Consider the following 23,426-nt stretch of genomic DNA (forward strand, 5'->3'; position numbering starts at 1 on the left):
CATGAGTATCAATTTTTACTGAAGTTATATGAAAATACCAATGAGGAGATTTCTAACCCAAATGTCTGGAGAAATTAGCATTTACCACATACAATTCTTAATATTTTCAGAGATTTCTTGGATATTTCTAAAAATAAAATTTTGAAAAAGTTTTTACCTTCATGTGATACTTCAAAGCATCCAAATTATTGAACTGAACATTGCACTTTGGACAAGATCTTTGAAAAGGCTTTCCAGTTTTATGTTCAGTTGCTGAGGTACCTAAAATATATTAAGGATTTTTATTACTCAATTTTTTCTTTTTCACACCTTAAACAGCCAGTAATAATAGTTTTAAATTTTATCACAATTTCTAAAATTTATATATAATTTCTTTTTTATATACCACATTCATATTTACCTTTTGATGTCATAACTGAGGAGGATGTCACTGAAGGAGAGCTGTCTAAAGATAATGTAGCACACGAACCTATTTCAGAAACATCGTCACTGGTCTTTGGCTTTTTTGGATGAACTCTGTTTGCTATAATACTAGGACGTTTTCTTATAGGTAGAGTTTCACCCACAGCTACAATTTAAATAGTGAAAATGATATTTGTAAATGCTTTAGTATAGAACAGAACATTGCTTAAAAATGCTAATAAAATGGTCTTAACTTTAAAACTAAGTAAAAGTACTTCAGAGCTAAATTAAAGGTAATACAATTACCATATCATACAAATGACAATAAAGAATGATAAAAATTTATATGATAAATAGGTAGAAAAAATTGCACAGCCAGCCGGCGTGGCTCAGTGGTTGAGCATTGACCTATGAACCAGGAGGTCATGGCTTGATTCCCAGTCAGGGCACATGCCCAGGTTGTGGGCTTGATCCCCAGTATGGGGTGTGCAGAAGGCAGCCAATCAATGATTTTCTCTCATCATTGATGTGTCTATCTCTCCCTCTCCATTCCTCTCTGAAATCAATAAAAACATATTCTATCTAATAAAGAGGGAATATGCTAATTGACCCTCATGCCGTCGCAAAGATGGTGCACTCACAGCCAATAAGGAGGGGATATGCTATTTGAATGCCACACCCTCAAAGATGGCAGCACCCACAGCCAATAAGGAGGGAATATGCTAATTGACTGCCACGCCCTCAAAGATGGTAGCACCCACAGCCAATAAGGAGGGAATATGCTAATTGACTGCCACACCCTCAAAGATGGCGGCACCCACAGCCACAAGATGGCAGCGCCCAGTCCCCTCAGCCCCGCCAGGGCACCTGCCTCCAGAGTCCCCCAGCCTCCCAGGGCTGGCTCGAGGTGCAGGCAAGCCTCAGATGGCAGCTGCCAAGCCAATGGCTGAGGCACATGTAAGCCTCGGATGTCAGCTGCCCAGCTGCCCAGGGCCGGCCCGAGGCACAGGCAAGCCTTGGATGAAGGCTGCCCAGCTGACACCCGAGGCGCAGGCAAGCCTTGGATGAAGGCTGCCCAGCTGACACCCGAGGCGCAGGCAAGCCTCGGATGGCAGCTTCCCAGCTGCCCAGGGCCACCTGAGGCTTAGGTAACCAGGGCTGGCCGAGGCTTGCGCTGCTGGCAGTGGCAGCAGCAGAGGTGTGATGGGGGCGTTGCCTTCCCCTGATCTCTGGGTTGCCTCCTGCCCCTGAGGGCTCCTGGACTGTGAGAGAGGGCAGGCCTGGCTGAGGGAACCCCCTCCAGTGCATGAATTTTCATGCACTGGGCCTCTAGTGTGTGTGTGTGTGTGTGTGTGTGTGTATGTATGTTAATTCTCAACCCAGGATATTTTGATATTTTCCCATTGATTAGAGAGTGGAAGAGAGATAGAAAGACAGAGAGAAACATCAATGTGTTTCTCTCACATTGATTGATTGCCTCCTGCACACACCCCAACCAGGGCCCCAGCTGGGGAGGAGCCTGCAACCAAGGTACATGCCCCAAATGGAATCGAACCCAGGACCCTTTGGTCTACAGGATGTAGCTCTATCCCCTGAGCCAAACAGACCAGGGCAATAAAAACAGTGTGTTTTTTTTAAAAAGAAATCGCACAAGCAGCTATTATGGAGTACACATATTTAAACTCATGAAATAAACTTTAATACAAAAAATGCTAAAGATGCTTTCAAATAAAGAAATATATAAATAGGTAGTATGAAAGAAAAGTCAGACCAGAACAATCCCCAGAAAAAAATTAAACCACAGAGAATACTCTAAGCTCAGTTCCAAATATGAATTTATTTTTAGATGTGTCAATACATTTGAGCTTGTAAGTAAAAACAATTTCTATTCTAAAAATTAGAGAAACCCTTTAAGATACTTAAAACTTAAGATGTCTAATGGAAACCTCAAGTTGGTTCTTTTAACACTTAACAAGTTGACAGGTAGTTTAAATAATCTGTTTATTCCCTTTAGTCTAATGGTTCTGTCTTAAGGAATATAGTGGGCATGTCAGATAAAGAAACCCCCTTTAACCTTTTTTTAAAAAAATTAGACTGTTAAATAAAATTTTGTTAGAGATTTCATTGCTAAAAAGTTTTGAGTTTGAAAACCATCACCTTAAAGGCTAAAAGATTATGTAATTCAGGGCATTTACAAGAGAGGTGGGGCTATTTAGGCTATAACCAGAACCAGCAAAAGTTCTTTCAAAAATACCACAATTGTACTTTGTAATGAAAATTCTAAAACTTTACATTATATTTTAATGTTCCCAACTGTACACTAAAGGAGAAGTAGTAGCATAGATATAAACCAGGAAAATAAGAGTATTACATTAATGGGTTACTCTGTCAAATCTGTGTTTCGTTCTTTGAGATAACATAGAAATGATTTTTTCCATTTTCAAGCACATGATTACTGACAGCAATACTGAAAACACTTGGGACTGATTTTTTTGTAATCACACTAACATTCTTCTCAGATGCTTAGGTTATTTGAACAACTGATGAGTGCTGTTGTTTTGGACTAGGCAACTGATTATCTAGCAGCCTGTATAGCAAAAATATACTTTTATATATAATTTTTTGAAATATGAGTAAATCTCCAAGTTAAATAAAATTACTCTGAGCTCAATAGTTTTAAATTCTGACTCTTTAACTTACTAGTATTTATATATCTGTTGCCTCTGCCTTGTTCACTATCCTCTTTCTGCAAAATCAAATTCAAATCCAAACTTCTCCAAGAACCTTCTACAACCATCCTAGACAGAAGTCCAGTAATCTTTTTTCTGAACAGAATGTATATATAAGCATTCATAATTATCATGTTAACAACTGTTTATTGTCAAGTCCTTTAAGACTTTAATGTATTTCTCACTTCTCTCATTTGAGCCTCAAGAAAGCTCTGAGGTAATAGAGCAAGAATTAAAATTATATCTCCAAACAACGGATTTCAGGTCTCAAGAATGAATGCATTATGTGAGAAAAACAAAAGCATCTATTTTAGTAATATGAGAAAATTAGGTGTAAAGATGTTAATTATAAAGACCACAAAAATCTTGCTGAAACCTATATCTTCCTAATTAACTATAACCCTATTTACTATTAGGGCAATATTCCAATCCTCATAGCACTACGATTATAGAGAGGTAAGAGTCACTGTCTTTACCCCCTAGAAGCTTAAAGAATTCAAGCTTTTTCTATGAAAAAAGACCATCCTATATAATAAAAGGGTAATATGCAAATAGACCAAACAGCAGAACTGAACAACCAATCAAAGTGTAATATGCTAATGATCTCAACAGCTCGCTATGATGTGCACTGACAACCAGGGGGCAGACAGTCAACTGGTTGATCAGTCGCTATGACGTTCACTAACCACCAGGGGGCAGATGCTCTGACCAGTAGGTTAGCTTGCTGCTGGGGTCTGGCGGATTGGGATTGAGAGAGATGGGCTGGACACACACCCTGGAGCCCTCCCGTGGTCCCTCCCCGGCCCGATCGTGCACCGGTGGGGTCCCTCAGCCTGGCCTGTGCCCTCTCGCAATCCAGGACCCCTCGGGGGATGTCGGAGAGCTGGTTTCAGCCCGATCCTGCAGGCCACTCCCTTGGGAGGGTGCCAGATGTAGGGCTCATGGCTACCAAGCACTGCTGTGGCAGCGTGAGCCTCTTCCAATCAGGACTGATTGGGTGCGAGCCCGCAGCAGGCACAGTGGGGCCAGGATGTGCGGGAGCATCAGATAGGAACTTCGGGCAGTGTTGGACTGCGGGTTTTGGCCTGATCCCTGCAGGCCACCCAGAGGGACCCCACCCGTGCACGATTTCATGCACCAGGCCTCTAGTGTACTTTATAAAATCAGATTTCAGACAAGTACTTTTTCTCCTCATTTACTTCGGATCTTGGCTATTTCACTAACTATATAAGTGACACCTAGATAGGTGACTATCAAGCCAAGTATTTTTTAGAATGGGAAAATATTTTTTGGTACACATACAGTAGGTCCTTGGGTTACATTGGAGATCCGTTCCTATGGCGCAACGTAACGCGATTTTTGTGGTAAGTTGGAACCCACCTACATAAGCACCTACATCACTCATGTGGAGCACATACACAGCAGTAATGAAGTAAAACAGTAAAAAAAAAATTAAAAGACAGATAACAATTCCTGGCCTTTACTTGTGGTAAATAAATAATAAAAAACATAAAGCACATATGTACATACGTCAAAATGACGGAACTTTTTTTTAAATAAATAAATGGGAGATGGCAACATAACCACAAAACGACGTACCTCGAGTCCGATGTAACCCGAGGACTGCCTGTATTACTATAAATTTCTTACTGTTTTGATTTGGTAAATGCATACTAATTTGTTAAGTAAACAATTTAAACATGCAAAAATTTCCTGTGTACCTCTCTCCATTTAGTGAAATATATCAAATTTGCGAATATAGAAATAGTAATTGCTTTGATTATAAGGAATTTTCAACTCAACAAAATCCCTTCAAGGCATACTAGTTTATTTAACAATAACGAAGAACTTTATTATGGTATACAATCAAAGGATGGTAATTTTTTCAATTAGAAATTTTAATTATTCCTTCAGTGGGTATTTACTGAGTACTTACTATGTGCAAATCAGTTTCTTTAGTACTGCCATTTTATAAGACTACTTTAGAATCATATTTAACTATCACTTCTACATAATTTATTTGGATAGAAAGACACTAACTAGTCTATGAAAAAATCAACTATAACCACACAATTTTTCTCATATTAATGACCTACCAAATAATTAATACTTAAGAAAATAACCATAGTAATAGGACACCAAGGGACTTCCCTGACTCATAGCCTACGGTGGTTCCAAGTGAGAATGAGCTGAAAGAATACATGTTAGTCAACTTATAAAAAAGAAATGAAATATTCTATTATTAAATACAATTTTATATAAAACCACCCAAGAAGAGTATCAGAAACTATTAACTTCCATCTTACAATGTATGAAAAACTTAACCCAAATGTATGAGTTTCAAAATAGACATTCATTCTATATGTATATTAATCAGTTCTCTCTTTAATATATTTCTAAAAAGTTATAAACCAAACCTTCTGTATAAACTTTCGATCCGCCTTGGGATGGTGGTATTGTGTCCTGGGTCAGGTCAAACAGTAAATCAGAAGAATCATCCATTTCAACTTGTGATGAACTCCTTATAAATGACTGTGAAAGTTACAATTATTTTATTTCATAAACATTTATAAAGGTAATTTTAACTGTATGCCACTACCATAAAAATAGCCTTAATGATTCAATGACTAATGAGTTATAAAACACAAAGGTAATTATTACTCTGTCAAATTAGCATCTACCGGGTAGGGAATATATGTGAACTCTCTGTATTATTAAAATAATTTTTCTGGAAATCGAAAATTAGTTTGAAATAAAAAGTTTAGTTAAAATATCAAATTATTGGCAAAGTAGAGGTTATATTTTGGTAAACTTTTCTGCAAGAAAATTTTGGCAGTATCTATTAAGGGCTTTAAAAAGTTCATATCCTTTGATCCACTTATTTCAAATATTCTGCTTCCACAAATTTATGCTAAGGAAATGAAAATATTTAATGGAAAATTATTTGTTATAGCAAAAAATCAAAACCTGTATGTCCAACAATGGAGGAATGGTAAAATAAATTAAATGACATATTATCATGCAATGTATTTTTGAGAAATATCCAATGACAAAAAAAAATGTTTCCAATATAAATTTCAGTGAAAAAACAGATATGTGTATAAAATATAATCCTAATTGATTATTATTCTATATACCACACTAACCATTTGCAGAAACAATAGCAAAATACACTTGCATTCTCTTCTGTTTCTTTTCTACCTCCTATATATATTACCTTTAAAATGTGAATATAAGAATCTTGAGTGTTTTGTTCTTAAAGCTGAGACACAATCAGGTTTTAAGAATCTTACTTTGCTCCTAAGTTTTCTGTTGACATAGGTTTCTTAAGTAATGGAGACAGATATTGAAGTGACCCAAGCCATTCATTCCTATAATTTGAGGCATAGCAGGCAGATTTCTGCATTTGAGTCTTACTGTGTGTTATATAAAATCAACAATGACTTTATCCTTAATTGTAACCAAGCACAATATTACTGCGAGATAGATTTTTTCAAAGTATCTGCCCTTAGAAATGGAAAATATTCACTAGTGATGGTCCAAAATAGTTCTTCAACCGAAGTTCCTCCAAATAAAGTTAATACTTTAAACCCTTTCCTAGGTGATAACTCTGGTCAATTAAGTACCACCATTTCAAAGAGCGGACACATTATTCAACAAATAACATGTTAAAATAATTCTCCAATTGGGAATTACTGGGGATTCAGAAGACCTGTCCATTTATTTAACTATGAAACCTTGGGCAAGTCACTTCTAAGGTTCAGGTTATTCAACTTTCCAATTGAAATAAGAGCCACCAATTATTGTCTATTTAAAATGTACTTGCCTCTTTCACAGTACATGTACTCTACCAAGTAGTTGTCATAACAGTACTAATAAAGACCTAATATTATCTCTCATTTTATAAATAGGTAAGCTTAAGTATGGTTAAGCAAGGTTCCCAGTACAACCCAGCTATGGCAAACACCTTGATTGCAGCTTCATGAGACCTTGAAGCAGAGGACCCAGTTAAGCCATGTCATGACTCCTGACTTACAGAAATCATGAGATAATAAGTGTATATTGCTTTAAGCTTCTAAGTTTATGGTATTTTTATGCAACAATGAGTAATTAATATATGTGCTTTGTAAGTCTTTCCTTAAAGTAAAAAATAGCATTCCATTAAAAAAAAAAAAAAAGACAGCGGGCTCAGCTGGCATGGTTCAGTGTTTGAGCATCGACCTATGGATCAGAAGGTCACGGTTCGATTCCCAGTCAGGGCACATGCCTGGGTTGCAGCCTCAGTCCCCAGGAGGCAGCCGACCAGATTCTCTCTCATCACTGACGTTTCTACCTCTCCCTCTCCCTTCCTCTCTGAAATCAATAAAAATATATTTAAAAAAAGGACAGCAAGTTCAGCTTGCAGTTGAATCACACAAGTGCTTTTACTCAAGTGCTTATACTGCACATACAGAAATACTTTATGCACCCTACCCATTTCAACACACAGAATATTTAAAAAGAAGTATATTTTAAGGTTGAGCATTAATAAAATTAGTAAAAATTTATTACTTCTTCAAGGATATTCTTAAATGAAACATTCTTAAAAGAAATATTTCTACTGTGGGTGCACAACAGTCACTAATACAAAAATACTAGTATAGTTTGGTTCCATTGCCTTGATTCATATTAAGGTACTAGCAGTCTTACCCTCCCCATTGCTTTTGTATCACCAGTGCACATGTTGACAAGTGAAAGAGCAAATACTGTTATGACAGTTTTAACTTCATTGAACCCTGAAAGAGTCTCAAGGAATCCCAATAGTCTGTGGTCTATACTGTTGCCCTAAGGCAGTGGTCGGCAAACTGCGGCTAGCCGCGGTTTGCCACTCTGTTGATTAATGAGTTTGCCGACCACTGCCCTAAGGGAATGCTTCTATTTTTTTTAAATATATATATATATATATATATATATATATATATATATATATATAATATATTTTATTGATATTTTACAGAGAGGAAGGGAGAGGGATAGAGAGCTAGAAACATCGATGAGAGAGAAACATCGATCAGCTGCCTCTTGCACACCTCCCACTGGGGATGTGCCCGCAACCAAGGTACATGCCCTTGACCGGAATCGAACCCGGGACCCTTCAGTCCGCAGGCCGACGCTCTAGCCACTGAGCCAAACTGGTTTCGGCATATTTTTTTAAAATATATTTTTATTGATTTCAGAGAAGAAGGGAGAGGGGAGAGTGAGATAGAAACATCAGTGATGAGAGAGAATCATTGACGGGCTGCCTTCTGCATGCTCCCTACTGGGGATCGAGTCCACAACCCAGGCATGTGTCCTTGGCTGGAATCGAACCCAGGACCTTCACTCTGCAGGCCAATGCTCTATCCATTGAGCAAAACCAGCTAGGGCAGAATGCTTCTATTTTTAAAAGTATATACCTAAATGTATGGATAGATATGCTTATGTGCATATTTTAAAATAAACTCTGGGTTAACCTGGATTGAAATCTCAAACCCATCTTTTACCAGCTATGTGGTCTTCAGTGAATTATTTAGCTTTTCTGAGCCTCAGTTTTCTCAATTATAAAATGGGGATAACTATTGCATCTACCTCTTAGAGAAGTCATAAGAATTAAATTAGATTAATTTATATGTAGCATTTAGAACAGAGATCGATATTAACAGACTAACAAATACTAAATATTACCAATACCTATTATTTCTGTTAAAAACTAAATTCTGAAGGTATGTTTTCAAAATAAACAGCAACAATGACCTTAGAACAATCTTCCAATTAAGAATACCTGGTTTAAATGATCATCTTAAAAATTTTGCCATTATGCAATATTCATTACTAATTATACTTTTTAGATAGCATAGTTTTCAATATTATGCCTATCCTATATAATAAAACCCTAATATGCAAATCAACTGAACGGTGGAACGACCAGTCGTTATGACGTGCACTGACCACCAGGGGCAGATGCTCAATGCAGGAGCTGCCCCCTGGTGGTCAGTGTGCTCCCACAGGGGGAGGGCCACTCAGCCAGAAGCCTGGCTCATGGATGGGGAGTGCAGCAGTGGTGGTGGGAGCCTCTCCCGCCTCCGCGGCAGCACTAAGGACCTCCCGGGGGATGTCCACCTGCTGGCTTAGGCCCACTCCCTGGCTTAGGCCCGCTAGGCGGACATCCCCTGAGGGGTCCTGGACTACAAGAGGGTGCAGGCTGGGCTGAGGGACACCCCCTCAGTGCACAAATGTCGTGCACCGGGCCTCTAGTTTAAATATAATTACCTGATTTATTAAAAGGGTTGGATAGTTAGTTCTTGCAGTTATTACTTTGAGTATTGGTTGAGCTATCATAAAGATGGGAATATTTTCTCACAGTGATTATGCTTCTACCAAAATGGTGACTAGCTATGACAGTCCATAATTCTAACTGGGTTAGAATAACTAGGTTATATAATATCCACTGTGTCCCTGAGCTAACTGTGTAGTTTCAGAAACACTTACAGATTTAGACACGTTCTGAATAATAGAGCTTTGTGAAGGTTTAGATTGAGGATGAAATCTAGGTAAGGCAGCCACTGGATTTGATATTGGGTCTTTGTAGTGTGGACTTGTAGGCTTGAATGCATCAGGAACACCTGTATTTTAAAATTACACAACACATTAAATATTTTTCTCTACAACAAATTTTGTCAAAATATTTCACTTTAAAGTTAATATAATAATACTCTACCTTGATTGAGTACCTCATTCTTTATTGCCTTTGAAGATGAGCTGGAGTTACCTCTGTTCAAAATATCTATAAAAATTACAGTTATTTTAAACAAACAAACAAAATTAAAATGCACTCATAGACCTAGAGAACGGATTGGTGATTGCCAGAGGGGAGGGGGTCTGAGGAACTGGGTGAAAGAGGTGAAAGGATTGAAAAGTACAGATTGGTAGTTACAAAAGAGTCATGGGGATATAAACTACAGCATAGGAAATCTAGTAAATAACATTGCAGTAAATATGTATGGTGCCATGTGGGTACTGGAAATATCAGGGGGAACAATTTGTAAAGTGTCTGATTGTCCAACCACTACGCAGTATACCTAAAACCAATACAAAATAATATTGAAAGTAAACTGTAAGTGAAAAATAAATTTATTTTAAAACTTATTTGACTTTAATAGAACAAGGTTGTATATATGCGTAGGTTCCTGTGACTCAAGCCCTCCCTTAGTGCCCATGCCACATTCACACCCCTAAAAATCTAGAAGTTTCATTATGGGTAAACTGACTGGATTATCTGTACTATTATTCCTGAATTCTAAAAGGAACATGGTCAAAAAATAAATAAATAAAAGGAACATGGTCAGAGACTGCACAGTAAACTGAACCCAGAATTTATCAGAGAATCTCAAATCTACTACTAGACCAAAAGTAAATTTGTGGCTGACATGATCCTTTCGATCAGTTTAATATTGCTCACTCTTGTATCCATGTGAACCCATAAGTTGTAGGTTATTGAGGAATCAAATGAAAATTTGGAACAGTAGAGATTTGCCTAAAATTGCTAATCAGGAAAAGGTACAAGACATTAAAAAAAAATCCCAAACCAAATCAAACTAAAAAGGCTTTGCATAACAAATGAAATCATCAACAAAATGAAAAGATAACCTACTGAATGGGAGAAAATATTCTCCAATGCTATATCAGATAAGCAGTTACTATCCAAAATTTATAAAGAACTCATGCAACTCACCCTGACCAGGTTTTCTCAGTGGCTAGAGCATCAGCCTTTAGACCTAAGTGTCTCGGTCTCGATTCCCAGTCAAGGGCATGTACCTGGGTTGTAGGTTCCCCAGCCCTGTAGGGGCGCAAGTGGGAGGCAACCAATAGATGTGTTTCTCTCTCACATCAGTCTCTCTCTCTCTCTCTCTCTCTCTCTCTCTCTCTCTCTCTCTCTCTCTCTCTCTCTCTCCCCTCCTTCCCCCCTCCTCCCTCCTTTCCACTCTCTCTAGAAATCAATGGAAAAAATATCCTCGGGTGAGGATTAAAAAAAGAACTCATACAACTTAACATCAAGAAAACAATCCAATTAAAAAAAGGGCAGAGGAACTGAACAAATACTTCTCAAAAGAGGACATGCAGATGGCCAAGACATATGAAAAGAAGCTCATGGTCACTAATCATCAGAGAAATATAAATTAAAACAACCTCACACCTATCAGAAAGACTATCATCCATAAATCAAAAAACAAGTTTTGGCAAGGATGTGTAGAAAAGGGAACCCTCATGCTCTGTTGGTGCAAATATAAATTGGTGAAGCCACTATGGAAAACAGTGTGGAGTTTTCTCAAAAAATTAAAAATGGAACTGGCTCATGACCCAGTGATTCTATTTCTGGGTATATGTCTGAAGAAACCTGAAACATTATATTGAAAGAATATATGCACCCTTATGTTCATTGCAACATTACTTACAATAGCCAAGATAGAGAAGCAACCCAAGTGTCCATCAATAGATGAATGGATAAAAAGGCTGTGGTACAGCTCTGACCAGTGTGACTTGGTATTTAGGACATTGGACCTTGCACCAAAGGGTCTTGGGTTCAATTCCTGGTCAAGGGCACGTACCTGGTTTGCAAGTTCCATCCCTGGCTCTAATTGGAGCAGGTGCGGGAGGCAACAATCAATGTGTCTCTCATGCATCCATGTTTCTCTCCCCCTTCTCCTCCCTCCCTCCCTTCCACACAATCTAAAAATCAATGGGAGAAAAAATCATCGGGTGAGGATTAACAAGACAAAACAAAAAGGCTGTGGTACATATATACAATGAAATATTACTTGGTCATAAAAAAAAGAATGATTTGTGAGAGAGACACATTGATAGATTGCCTCCTAAACGTAAGGTAAGGTGTCCCGACCGGGGCCAGAGAGTGAACCTGCAACCCAGGTACATGCCCTTGACCAGGAATTGAACCTGCTACCCTTCGGTGTACAGACCAGTGCTCTAACCATTGAGAATACTGGACAGGGCCATGCCTAGTTCGTTTCATACTTGAAGTGGCACTCCACTTAGTACCTTTCAATTTGCCACAAGAAATAATTTTGAGAATTAAATAAATTATTCTACTGCTGATGAAACTGAATAGAAGTACTATTTCAAGTTTAGAATCAAGAGAAGAAAGAACTAGGCTTTCAGAAAATAAAAACTTGACTGAAACCAAGATGGTGGCATAGTAAGCACCTAAACTGCTGCCTCGCACAACAATTTCAAAACTACAACTAAAAGACAGAACGGACACCATCCAGAACCACAGGAAAGCTGGCTGAGTGGAAATTCTACAACTAGAAGGAAAGAGAAAAGCTCACAGAGAATTGGAGGTACGGCAAAGGGGCTTTGTGCGCGCAGAGAGGAAGGGTGGCTGAGAGCCTGGCTGACTTTCTCTGGCGGGAGGGGGAAGGAAGCCCCCGACTGCACTGAACCCCAGTTCCGGGCGAAACCCCGTGGACCCAGGCTCATACAGGGGGAGTCTGGACTGTCAGGTAGAGAGAAAGGCACCCGGAGACTCGGACACCCGGGGGAGACCCAGGGGAGCCCCAGCGGGCAGGGGTCTGGAGCGCGCGCCAGTGTGCACAAAGACTGCGGAGGTTGCCACAGGCTTTCCCTAGCAGAAGGGAGTTGGAAGCTCCTGACTGCACTGAACCCCAGTTCTGACTGCACTGAACCCCAGTTCCAGGAGAGCCCCTGGGGACCCACGCTCTGTGGGGGGAATCTGGACTCTCGGCGGAGACTTGGGAGGCAGGGAAGGCAGAGGTCTGGAGGCGCGCGCGCCAGTAAGACTGCAGAGGTTGCCACAGGCTATCCCTAGTGGAAGGGAGTCAGAAGCTCCTGACTGCACTGAGCCCCAGTTCTGACTGCACTGAACCCCAGTTCCAGGCAAGCCCCTGGGGACCCATGCTCTTGCGGGGGGAATCTGGACTTTCGGGCAGAGACTCGGGAGCTGGGGAAGGCAGAGGTCTGGAGACTCGCACGCAAGGGCAGGGCTGACGGGAAGCCAAGACTGTCTGCTCCGCCCTGAGACTCCACCCCTTCCAAGCTGAGCACAGAGGCTTTTGCCATTTGGCAAGTCTAATCCTATAAGGCTGTCTCCAGCACCGAACTTCTCCCAGCATAGACACAACTGATCCTCACAGCCAACTGGACCGGAGGTCAATTCCTCCCAGTAATACCAACAACAATCAAGACTTAACTACAACAAGGCTGTACACACAGTCCGCAAAGGAGTGCACCAAGAGTATCCACCTCAGGTTAACTGGGGAGGCCGACCCACTGGGCCATATAGGAAACCTAGCACACAAAGCTACCCTACCAACTCAGGGAATCAGTGAAAATGCGGCGACAAAGAAACAGATCACAAACGAAAGAAATGGAGGAAAACAAACGACTGAATATAGAATTCAAAACCACGGTTATAAGGCTTTTCAAGAATATCCTAGAAAAGGCCGATAAATATAACGAGACCCTCAAAGATATGAAAAAGGACCAACTAGAAATTAAACATACACTGACTGAAATAAAAAATTTATACAGAGACCCAACAACAGACTAGAGGAACACAAGAATCAAGTCAAAGAATTGAAATACAAAGAAGCAAAAAACACTCAACTGAAAAAGCAAAAAGAAAAAAGAATCCAAAAAGTTGAAGATAGTGTAAGAAGCCTCTGGGACAACTTCAAGCGTACCAACATCAGAATTATGGGGGTGCCAGATGAAGAGAGAGAGCAAGATACTGAAAACCTATTGGAAGAAATAATGACTGAAACTTCCCCCACCTGGTTAAAGAAATAGACTTACAAGTCCAGGAAGCGCACAGAACCCCAAACAAAAGGAATCCAAAGTGGACCACACCAAGACACATCATAATTAAAATGCCAAGAGCAAAAGACAAAGAGAGAATATTAAAAGCAGCAAGAGAAAAACAGTTAATTACCTACAAGGGAGCACCCATACGATTGTCAGCTGATTTCTCAACAGAAACTATGCAGGCCAGATGGGAGTGGCAAGAAATTTTCAAAGTGATGAATAGCAAGAACCTACAACCAAGATTACTCTACCCAGCAAAGCTATCATTCAGAATTGAAGGTCAGATAAAGAGCTTCACAGATAAGAAAAAGCTAAAGGAGTTCATCACCACCAAACCAGTATTATATGAAATGCTGAAAGGTATTCTTAAAGAAGAGGAAGAAGAAAAAAGTAAAGATAAAAATTATGAACAACAAATATATATCTATCAACAAGTGAACCTAAAAATCAAGTGAATTAAAAATCTGAGGAACAGAATAAACTGGTGAATATAATAGAATCAGGGGCATAGAAAGGGAGTAGACTGATAATTCTCAGGGGGAAAGGGGTATGGGGGCGTTCAGGAAGAGACTGGACAAAAATCATACACCTATGGATGAGCACAGTGAGGGGGAGGTAAGGGCAGAAGGTGGGGTGGGAACCGGGTGGAGGGGAGCTATGGGGGGAAAAAGGAGAAACAATTGTAATAATCTGAATAAAGATTTATTTAAAAAAAAGAAAATAAAAACTTGTCTCTCAACCATACTATTATGAATTGCCATGGTAAGTAAGAAAATACTGGTACGCTGGCTACATTCTTTTGTAAATTCTCCTGGCTTAAAAAAGTAACTATAATGGGAAAGAATCTGTTTCCTCTTTCTCCCTGATATTCACATTTATTATTGGACATTTAAAGAAATGTTATCAATATCTTCATTTTAACATTATAACAATGATAAGTCCAATTACTATAAATGAAATCTAATAATTCACAATGGTACTGGTCATGTTCTGCTAGAAAGGCATGAGGATTAAGTGTGCTGACTGCCTGTATATCCAAGTACATAGGGTGAAGACCATGCCCTCCTCCTTCATGAATATAATCAGGAGTTGCTGGAAGATGGCTGTGCTCAGAAGCTACAGCCCATGTTGATACACAGACCAGAGACTGTATAATCATGCAGTGTCTGTTCATTTTGTAGCCATGAATCAAGATGACACTGTGATATGAGAACCCCCTCAGAGACTAAGACAAACTTATTTAATATTCTGGTATTTTAAACAAAGCAGTCCAAACACTTCCTTTTCTAGGTACATTTGGGCTTTAGGGGAAAAAAGAAAAATTAACAAAAAAACAAACAAACAGGTAAATAGGCTACTTGGTTCCACTAAAAATTATGATTTCCAATCTCAGAAGGCTTACAATGCCATTAGGTAAAAGTCCCAACCACATTCTCCCTCTGATTCTCACAAATTCTTAATGACCTCTATGCTCCTTCTCACCTTATACAGTAACAAGGACATATAAGACAGCACACAGATTTTTCCATTAGAAACATCTTATAAAACTTTACTGAAAGTAAATGCTTACTTGAAATGGCTGGTTTTGAACTTGATATCTCTCCAACAAAGATCAGCTCATCATCCTCCTCATCCTGCTTTTCTTCTACTTTCTTCTGCCATGGTTCCAGTTCTTCTTCTTCACATTCCATAAAGAGTTCTGCCATTTTTGAATTATCTAATTTTCAAAAGGAGAGAAGCAAATCTTATTTTTAAAATACTTCTTGCAACACATAGTATGATATTTAACGTGTACTTTGATAATCCTAATAGCAATTACTGAATTGATATTTGTAATCAGTAAATAGTAGCAAAATTAAGAAACTCAAAATCAATCTCTAATATCTAAACTAGTAAAATTATGCTAGCTAGATAAATAATGGATGACAATAGTTATTTACAGAGGCCAACAGATTTTAGGAACATTAAAATCCAAACAAACTGAGTTTTAGTTTTATAACTAGAATATGATTATATCTATGAAAAGGACTGCCTGTACCTATTATCTGAACCCTCCCCCAACTCCTACATTAACTAAAAGGGAGATAAGTAAAGAATAAGAGGCAACAGGTGGGAGATATAATGGAAAAACTGAACCAGATTGAGGGATACTAGGCACAGAGCAAAGCAGGAATGTGGTGCTACATTGAAAATAGAGAATGTTAAGCAAGACTTATTCCATCTTAGGATAGATCTAGACATTTCTCACATGAAGAAACTAAGCAAAGAGCATACAATACTGTGAATACCACCAAGCTACAGGTGCTGACAGAGCAAATGATCATTTTGGTGCCTCATTCTTAATAAGGATGTACAACTAATGAACATCAGAAATATGACTAAAACTTCCAATGTGAAAGACAAAAACAATAAAACAGAATAAAAGATCTTAAAGGAAACAGAGATACTATATAGGGCAGGAAAAATTAGAGAGAATATAATTAACATTTTTAGAGAGATAAGACAAGAAAGCTATTAAAAGTAACATTCAGAAAACAAAAAGATTATAATAATATAGCCAAAATTCAGTAAAAAATCAAATGCCATAGTTGAGTAAATGTCCCATAAGTGGAACTAAAATATATATACAGGGTTGAGCAAAAGTAGGGTTATAGTTGTTTGTATGGAAAATAATATAATACTTAATAAATAATAATACAAGAATAAACTGTTTTGTGTACTCACAATTGTAAACCTATTTTTGCCCACCGTGTGTGCTGGCAAATAAATTTCAAAGTTACAACTCACCTAATAAAAGTTCCAGAAAAAGAAAAAGGAGAGGGAATATAATCAAATGAAAAAATACAAGAAAAAATTCCCAGTTCTTAAGGATATAAATCTCCAGACAGAAAGGGCTCACCAGCACCTAGCACAATAACTAAGAAAAGAAACAGACAGTTGAGGGACATATTGTGAAATTTCAGAATGCTGAAGATAAGGGAATATTGTGACATCTGAGAGAGTGAGAGTGGAGAGAGAGAAGTTAGAATATTGTTTTCACAAGTCTTAGTAAAAATAGATTTCAATTTAGAATTGTATAACCAGCCAAGATTTTCATTAAGCATAAGGTACATATTTTCATCAAAAATAAAGGCAAGAGCCGAAACTGGTTTGGCTCAGTGGATAGAGCGTCGGCCTGCGGACTGAGGGGTCCCAGGTTCGATTCCGGTCAAGGGTACCTTGGTTGCGGGCACATCTCCAGTAGGAGGTGTGCAGGAGGCAGCTGATCGATGTTTCTCTCTCATCGATGTTTCTAGCTCTCTATCCCTCTCCCTTCCTCTCTGTAAAATATCAATAAAATATATTAAAAAAAAATAAAAAAATAAAGGCAAGAAATATTAGACAAAATTTACCCCCCATTAATCTGTTCATAGAAAGAATCCACCAAAATATGACACTTAAGAAGGAGGAGCCCTGGCCAGGTGGCTCAGTTGGCTGGAGCATCGTCCCTACACCAAAAAGGTTGTAGGTTCAATTCCCAGTTGGGGCGCTTACGGGAGGCAACCGATGGATGTTTCTCACGTCAATGCTCTCTTTCTCTCTCTCTAAAATAAACATATCCTTGTATGAAAATTTTAAAAAGAAAAAGGGCCTGGCTGGCGTGGCTCAGTGGTTGAGCATCGACCTATGAACCAGGAGGTCACAGTTCGATTCTGGGTCAGGGCACATGCCTGGGTTGCGGGCTCAATCTTCATTGTGGGGTGTGCAAGAGGTAGCCCATCAATGATTCTCTCTCATCATTGATGTTTCTGTCTCTCTCTCCCTCTCCCTTCCTCTCTGAAATCAATAAAAATATATTTTTAAAAAAGAAAAGAAGGAGGAAGACCAGGATGCAGAAAACGTGATATTTAATACAATACAAAGACAAAATAAGTCCCAGGACAATAGCTGTCCAACAGGTCTAAAGAATAACCAGGCAATGTAGAGCAGGAGAACATTACCCCCAGGAGGAATGTCTCCAGGAGAAAACACACACACAAACACACACACACACACACACACACTAAAAATTAAATTGATAGATTACAAGTTTTACCATGTAGAAAATTGAGTTAAGAGGCTACAGAAGGGTGTGAGATAACTTGGCTATAGACCTTAATTAAATTTAGCAAATTTTAAAAAATAAAAAAATTAAATTGATGCCTATATTTTTTAAAACAGAAAAAAGTAGCCCTAGCCGGTTTGGCTCAGTGGATAGAGCGCTGGCCTGCAGACTGAAGGGACCCAGGTTCGATTCCAGTCAAGGGAACATGCCGGGGTTGTGGGATCAATCCCCAGTAGGGGGGCATGCAGGAGGCAGTCAATCAATGATTCTCTCTTATCATTGATGTTTCTATTTCTCTCTCCCTCTCCCTTCCTTTCTGAAATCAATAAAGAAATATATTTTAAAACAGAAAAAAGTAAATGTATCTATAACATATAATACCACAGTACTATGCTCATCGGGGAACAAATTTATTAAGGTCATCATAATAAAAACATCAAATAGGATTTAACCAAAAATTGAGCTATAACTACAATGGGAGGTGCTTGGAGGGTAGGGATAATATAAGAAACCTAAAATCTTCATACTACTTAATAGGAAAATCATTAGATAATGGCAAAAACTTATGATTCAAGAGACAGCATTATGTATATGTGTGTTTTAAAATTTTATAAATATGGAAATGATGATTAGAAAACCAGCTAACCTAATAATAGTGGGTGTCTTGAAAAAACATAGGAATATACAGACCCAAAACATATGCATACCCATGTGCACAATCCTTTCTCTTGTTCTTTTACATCCTTCAGAAATGATGGTTATGCAATTTATAACTGTAAGATTATCTGTATTTTTAAAGCTATGCATGTATTGTTCTGGTTTAAAAAGTTTTGAGGGAACACTTAATTAATATAATGGCAATATGGATGGATAGAAATGGTGCTAGATATGTGGAGTGAGACATGGATAGGGAACAACTAAACAATAAAATTAAAACAAAATAATTTCAGGGTTCTGCCTCAGACAATAATATCTTTTTTTAAGACAATGATATATGTATTTCATCTTTAAATGCAGTAATTTCTAAAGGTAATATTACTATCCTATCTAATAAAGGAGTAATATGCAAATTAACCACCACTCAGTTACACCACAAGCCACACCCACTAGCCAATCAGGAACGAGTATGCAAATTAACCCAACCAAGATGGCTGCGGCCACGGAGAGAGCAGGAGGCTAGGGTTGCCCCCGGCGATGGAGGAAGCCAAGCTTTCTGCACACCCTGGCCAGCCCAGGCCTCCACTCCAGGATACAAAGTTTCAATTATAGAAGACTAGAGGCCCGGTGCATGAAATTCGTGCACAGGGGGGGTGTCCCTCAGCCCAGCCTGCACCCTCTCCAATCTGGGACCCCTCAAGGGATGTCGGACTGCCTGTTTAGGCATGATCCCAGTAGGATCGGGCCTAAAGGGGCAGTTGGACATCCCTCTCACAATCCAGGACTACTAGCTCCCAATTGCTTGCCTGCCTGCCTTCCTGATTGCCCCTAACCGCTTCTGCCTGCCAGCCTGATCACCCCCTAACCACTCCCCTGCCAGCCTGATTGCCCCTAACTGCCCTCCCCTGCAGGCCTGGTCACCCCTAAGTGCCCTTCCCTGTAGGCCTGGTGCCCCCCCAACTGCTCTCCCCAGCAGGCCTGGGTCCCCCCGAAGTGCCCTTCTCTGCAGGCCTGGTTGCCCCCAACTTCCCTCCTTGGCCGGCCTGGTCACCCCTAACTGCCCTCCCCTGCAGGCTTGATCGCTCCCAACTGCCCTCCCTTGCAGGCCTGGTCCCTTCCAACTTCCCTCCCCTGCTGGCCATCTTGTAGCGGCCATCTTGTGTCCACATGGGGGCAGCCATCTTTGACCACATGGGGGCAGCCATCTTGTGTGTTGGAGTGACGGTCAATTTGCATATTACTCTCTTATTATATAAGATAAATAAATCCCAGCAAAAATGGTGGCAGCCACAGAGCTGGAGAGAACAGGAGGCTATGGTTGCCCCCAGTGATGGAGGAAGCCAAGCTTTCCACACACCCTGGCCTGCCCAGGCCTCGCTTAAGGCTACAAAGTTTCAATTATAGAAGATACATAAATCCCAACAGAAATGGCTGCCGCCACAGAGCGAGCAGAAGGCTTAGCTCCACTCCAGGCTACAAAGTTTCAATTGTAGAAGATAAATAAATCCCAGATACCAGGGCCTCCGCTTGGGTCACCGGGGGGCCTGGCCGGCCTGAAAACCACCACAGGCCCCTCGCCCAGGCCGCCCCATACCCCAAGGGAACCCCCACCCTGATCTGGGACACCCTTCGGGGCAAACCAGCTGGCCCCCACCTGTGCACCAGGCCTCTATCCTATCTAATAAAAGAATAATATGCAGATTGACCATCACTCCAACACACAAGATGGCTGCCCCCATGTGGTCAAAGATCCTGCCCCCATGTGGACACAAGATGGCCACCACAAGATGGCCAGCAGGGGAGGGCAGTTGGGAGGGACCAGGCCTGCAAGGGAGGGCAGTTGTGGGCAATCAGGCCAGCAGGGGAGGGCAGTTGGGAGGGACCAGGCCTGCAAGCGAGGGCAGTTGGGGGCGATCAAGCCTGCAGGGGAGAGCAGCTAGGGGTGACCAGGCCGGCAGAGGAGGGAAGTTGGGGGTGACTGGGCCTGCAGGGAAGAGCAGTTAGGCATCAATCAGGCTGGCAGGGGAGTGGTTAGGGGGTGATCAGGCTGGCAGGCAGAAGCAGTTAGGGGCAATCAGGAAGGCAGGCAGGCGAGCAGTTGGGAGCCAGCAGTCCTGCATTGTGAGAGGGATCCCAGATTTGGAGAGGGTGCAGGCTGGGCTGAGGGATACCGCCCCTTCCTCTGTGCACGAATTTCATGCACTGGGCCTCTAGTGTTAAAATAATGTCATTTCTATTTTTAACTCAAAATTAAAAGGTACTATGTAGCACTGGCCGGTACTCTCAGTGGTTAGAGTATTGGCCCAAGCACCAAAGGGTTGTGGGTTGGTTCCAGGTCAAAGGAAGGTACCTGGGTTGCAAGTTCGATCCAGGTCAGGGTGCATGCGGGAGGCAGCCAATCAATGTTTCTTTCTCTCTCCCCCTCTACCACCCCCCGACACACAGTCCCTCCCTCCCTCCCTCCCTTCCACTCTTGAAAAAAATCAATGGAAAAAATATCTTCAGGTGAGAATTAACAACAATAAAAAAGGTGCTATGTAAATATGATTTGGGGAGTGCATACGAAAGAAACACTTTAACGTATTGGTGCTATCTTAAAAAATCTTTAATATCATTTCCCCTTTTATACTGGTATGCCAAAATCATTTCTTGGCATAAAGTTGCTTCATGGTTAGTAGTCCACCTACCATAAAAGAAAACAAAAAACCTTCCCACCCTCCCAAATATAACCAGTTTTATGAACTGATCCCTTTCTTTTCTAAACTATACTTTAAAAAATATACATATACATGCAGAATGCTCTAAGTCAAGCATGTCAAACTCGTAGCTGGCGACCGGCCACAAGTTTAACATGCTTGCTCTAAGTAAAATTAAAAAGTAATTCATAGATTAGCATTTGCATATTTTGAATACTTTGAAAATATGATCCTCATTTTGTCCCTTGAAGCCCTCATTTGTACTGCTTCTTCCATCTATAATATCCTTCCTCCTTACCTTAGACTGTCCACATTATTTAAGTATAGTAGACAGAGCATGAACTTGACATCAAATTGATAATTCAAATCTTCATTGCACCACTTCTAATCATATGACTCTGGAGAAATTGCTTGGATCTGTTTCCTCACTTCTAATAATGGTATAGTATCAACCTAATTGAAGTGGTAAGGTAAATTTATGAAAATGTCATACAAAGTACCTAACTTCACACATATATTCAACAAAATATTAATTCCCTGCCCCTTCCCAACTCTCGGTTCTATTAAAATTTCCTCAATAAACCATTAAACTTTGTTTTTCTTCTGTCTCTTACTACATTGATAGAATATTCAATGCAATTCAAAATTTACCATACATGATCTCAAACTGCTCACTATTAATGTGCCTGAACTGTACATGTCCTACTCCAAAGTAAGCTCCTTAACAGTGAAGAACACATTTTCTTCTTCCTTTGTATGTCCTCTTACACACAGTAGTCTACTGGATATACACTAGGCACTTAACATATGATAATTTACAGGCTAAGAAACTAAGCAAAGTCAGGCAGTGCTATCTTTTACAAAACAGATCCAGAGACACTGAAACATGCAACAGACTGCCATATTTCAGAGGGAAGGGGAGAGGAGGGAAGAGATTAATCAAAGAACTTATATGCATAGCCCATGGACAAATGTGTGGGGAAGGGCTGGGTAGGGAACATCTCTAATACTTTCAACAATAAAGATTAAGAAAATTAAAAAAATGAGGGAGACCCATGTATACTGATAATAAAAAAATCATTTACATCTATGTTTATAGATCTCCCTCACTGTTTTAACTAGGTACTGCCACTGTCAATATATTTCAAGGTATATTGTTGAGTAAAATTATTTAAAGGCATATAATAGCATATACAGCATGATTTTATTTAGAAATAATTTAGTTTGCCTATATATAGAAAAAAGTTTGATTATGTATATCAAACCGATATTAGTAATTATCTCTGGAGATGAAGAAACATTTAATTTCTAGTTTACTAACATTTTTATTGTATATTGTTCTTTTTTACTATGAGTATGTATTATTTTAATACATGTGTTTAAACTGTGCCCACCTATACCTTTCTTACCTTTTCTCATGAAGCAAGGTTATAAGTAAGAAAGTCACGCATACTAGTATCACTTGCAGCAGCAATACTTACTTTTTGGTTGAAAAGATTTATTGTCATCCATCAAGTTGTAGAGTCACCTAAGCACCAATATATAACAACAATCAATTTTATGAGTCACTTTAACACCAAATATTGAAACATAAAATCGGGATTCAGAAACCTTTGGGTCTGATTTTGATTTCCAGCAAACTCACCATGTGACTCCAGACAAGGTAGCAAGTTAGGTCTTAATTTTCTGACCTATAAAATAAACATACCTACTATTAGGGTGGATTTTTCAATTTAGATATACACATATTTAATATTTTTCTCCTATGGAAAGCTTACCTTTTGAGTTTCATGTGTTTGATATACACACATGCTACTTACTTTCCATATTTGGTTCATTTCTGAATGAATGCAAATTTAGTAAACAGGATGCTGAATGTGCAAAGCATTTATTACTTGAAGAAACTTACTGAATTATTAAATTACAAATAATCTATGAAAGGTACCCTTTTATAAAAATGAGTAATCACCCTTCAATATGTTTTATTGAATGTGAATTTTG

At 39.5% G+C, this 23,426-nt stretch overlaps 1 protein-coding gene across 3 annotated transcripts in view; it reads right to left on the reverse strand.

Annotated features, from left to right (window-relative positions):
* ZNF280C (zinc finger protein 280C) overlaps positions 1-23,426 on the reverse strand; it is a 57,311-nt gene that overhangs the window by 27,238 nt on the left and 6,647 nt on the right. For 2 of the 3 annotated variants that reach the window (XM_080652925.1, XM_080652927.1), the window contains exons 2-9: positions 23,071-23,116; positions 22,907-22,953; positions 15,559-15,705; positions 9,868-9,933; positions 9,639-9,772; positions 5,549-5,663; positions 401-568; positions 158-261 (exon numbers count right to left, since the gene is read on the reverse strand). In XM_080652925.1, coding sequence (XP_080509051.1) covers positions 158-261; positions 401-568; positions 5,549-5,663; positions 9,639-9,772; positions 9,868-9,933; positions 15,559-15,705; positions 22,907-22,937 — 765 coding nt within the window. In that variant the 5' untranslated portion in view covers positions 22,938-22,953; positions 23,071-23,116. Of the gene's footprint in view, positions 1-157; positions 262-400; positions 569-5,548; positions 5,664-9,638; positions 9,773-9,867; positions 9,934-15,558; positions 15,706-21,723; positions 21,879-22,906; positions 22,954-23,070; positions 23,117-23,426 lie in introns of all 3 variants that reach the window. The other variant, XM_080652926.1, reaches the window with a different exon arrangement.

Source organism: Plecotus auritus, assembly GCF_963455305.1.
Source record: "Plecotus auritus genome assembly, chromosome: X".
NCBI classification, from domain to species: domain Eukaryota; kingdom Metazoa; phylum Chordata; class Mammalia; order Chiroptera; family Vespertilionidae; genus Plecotus; species Plecotus auritus.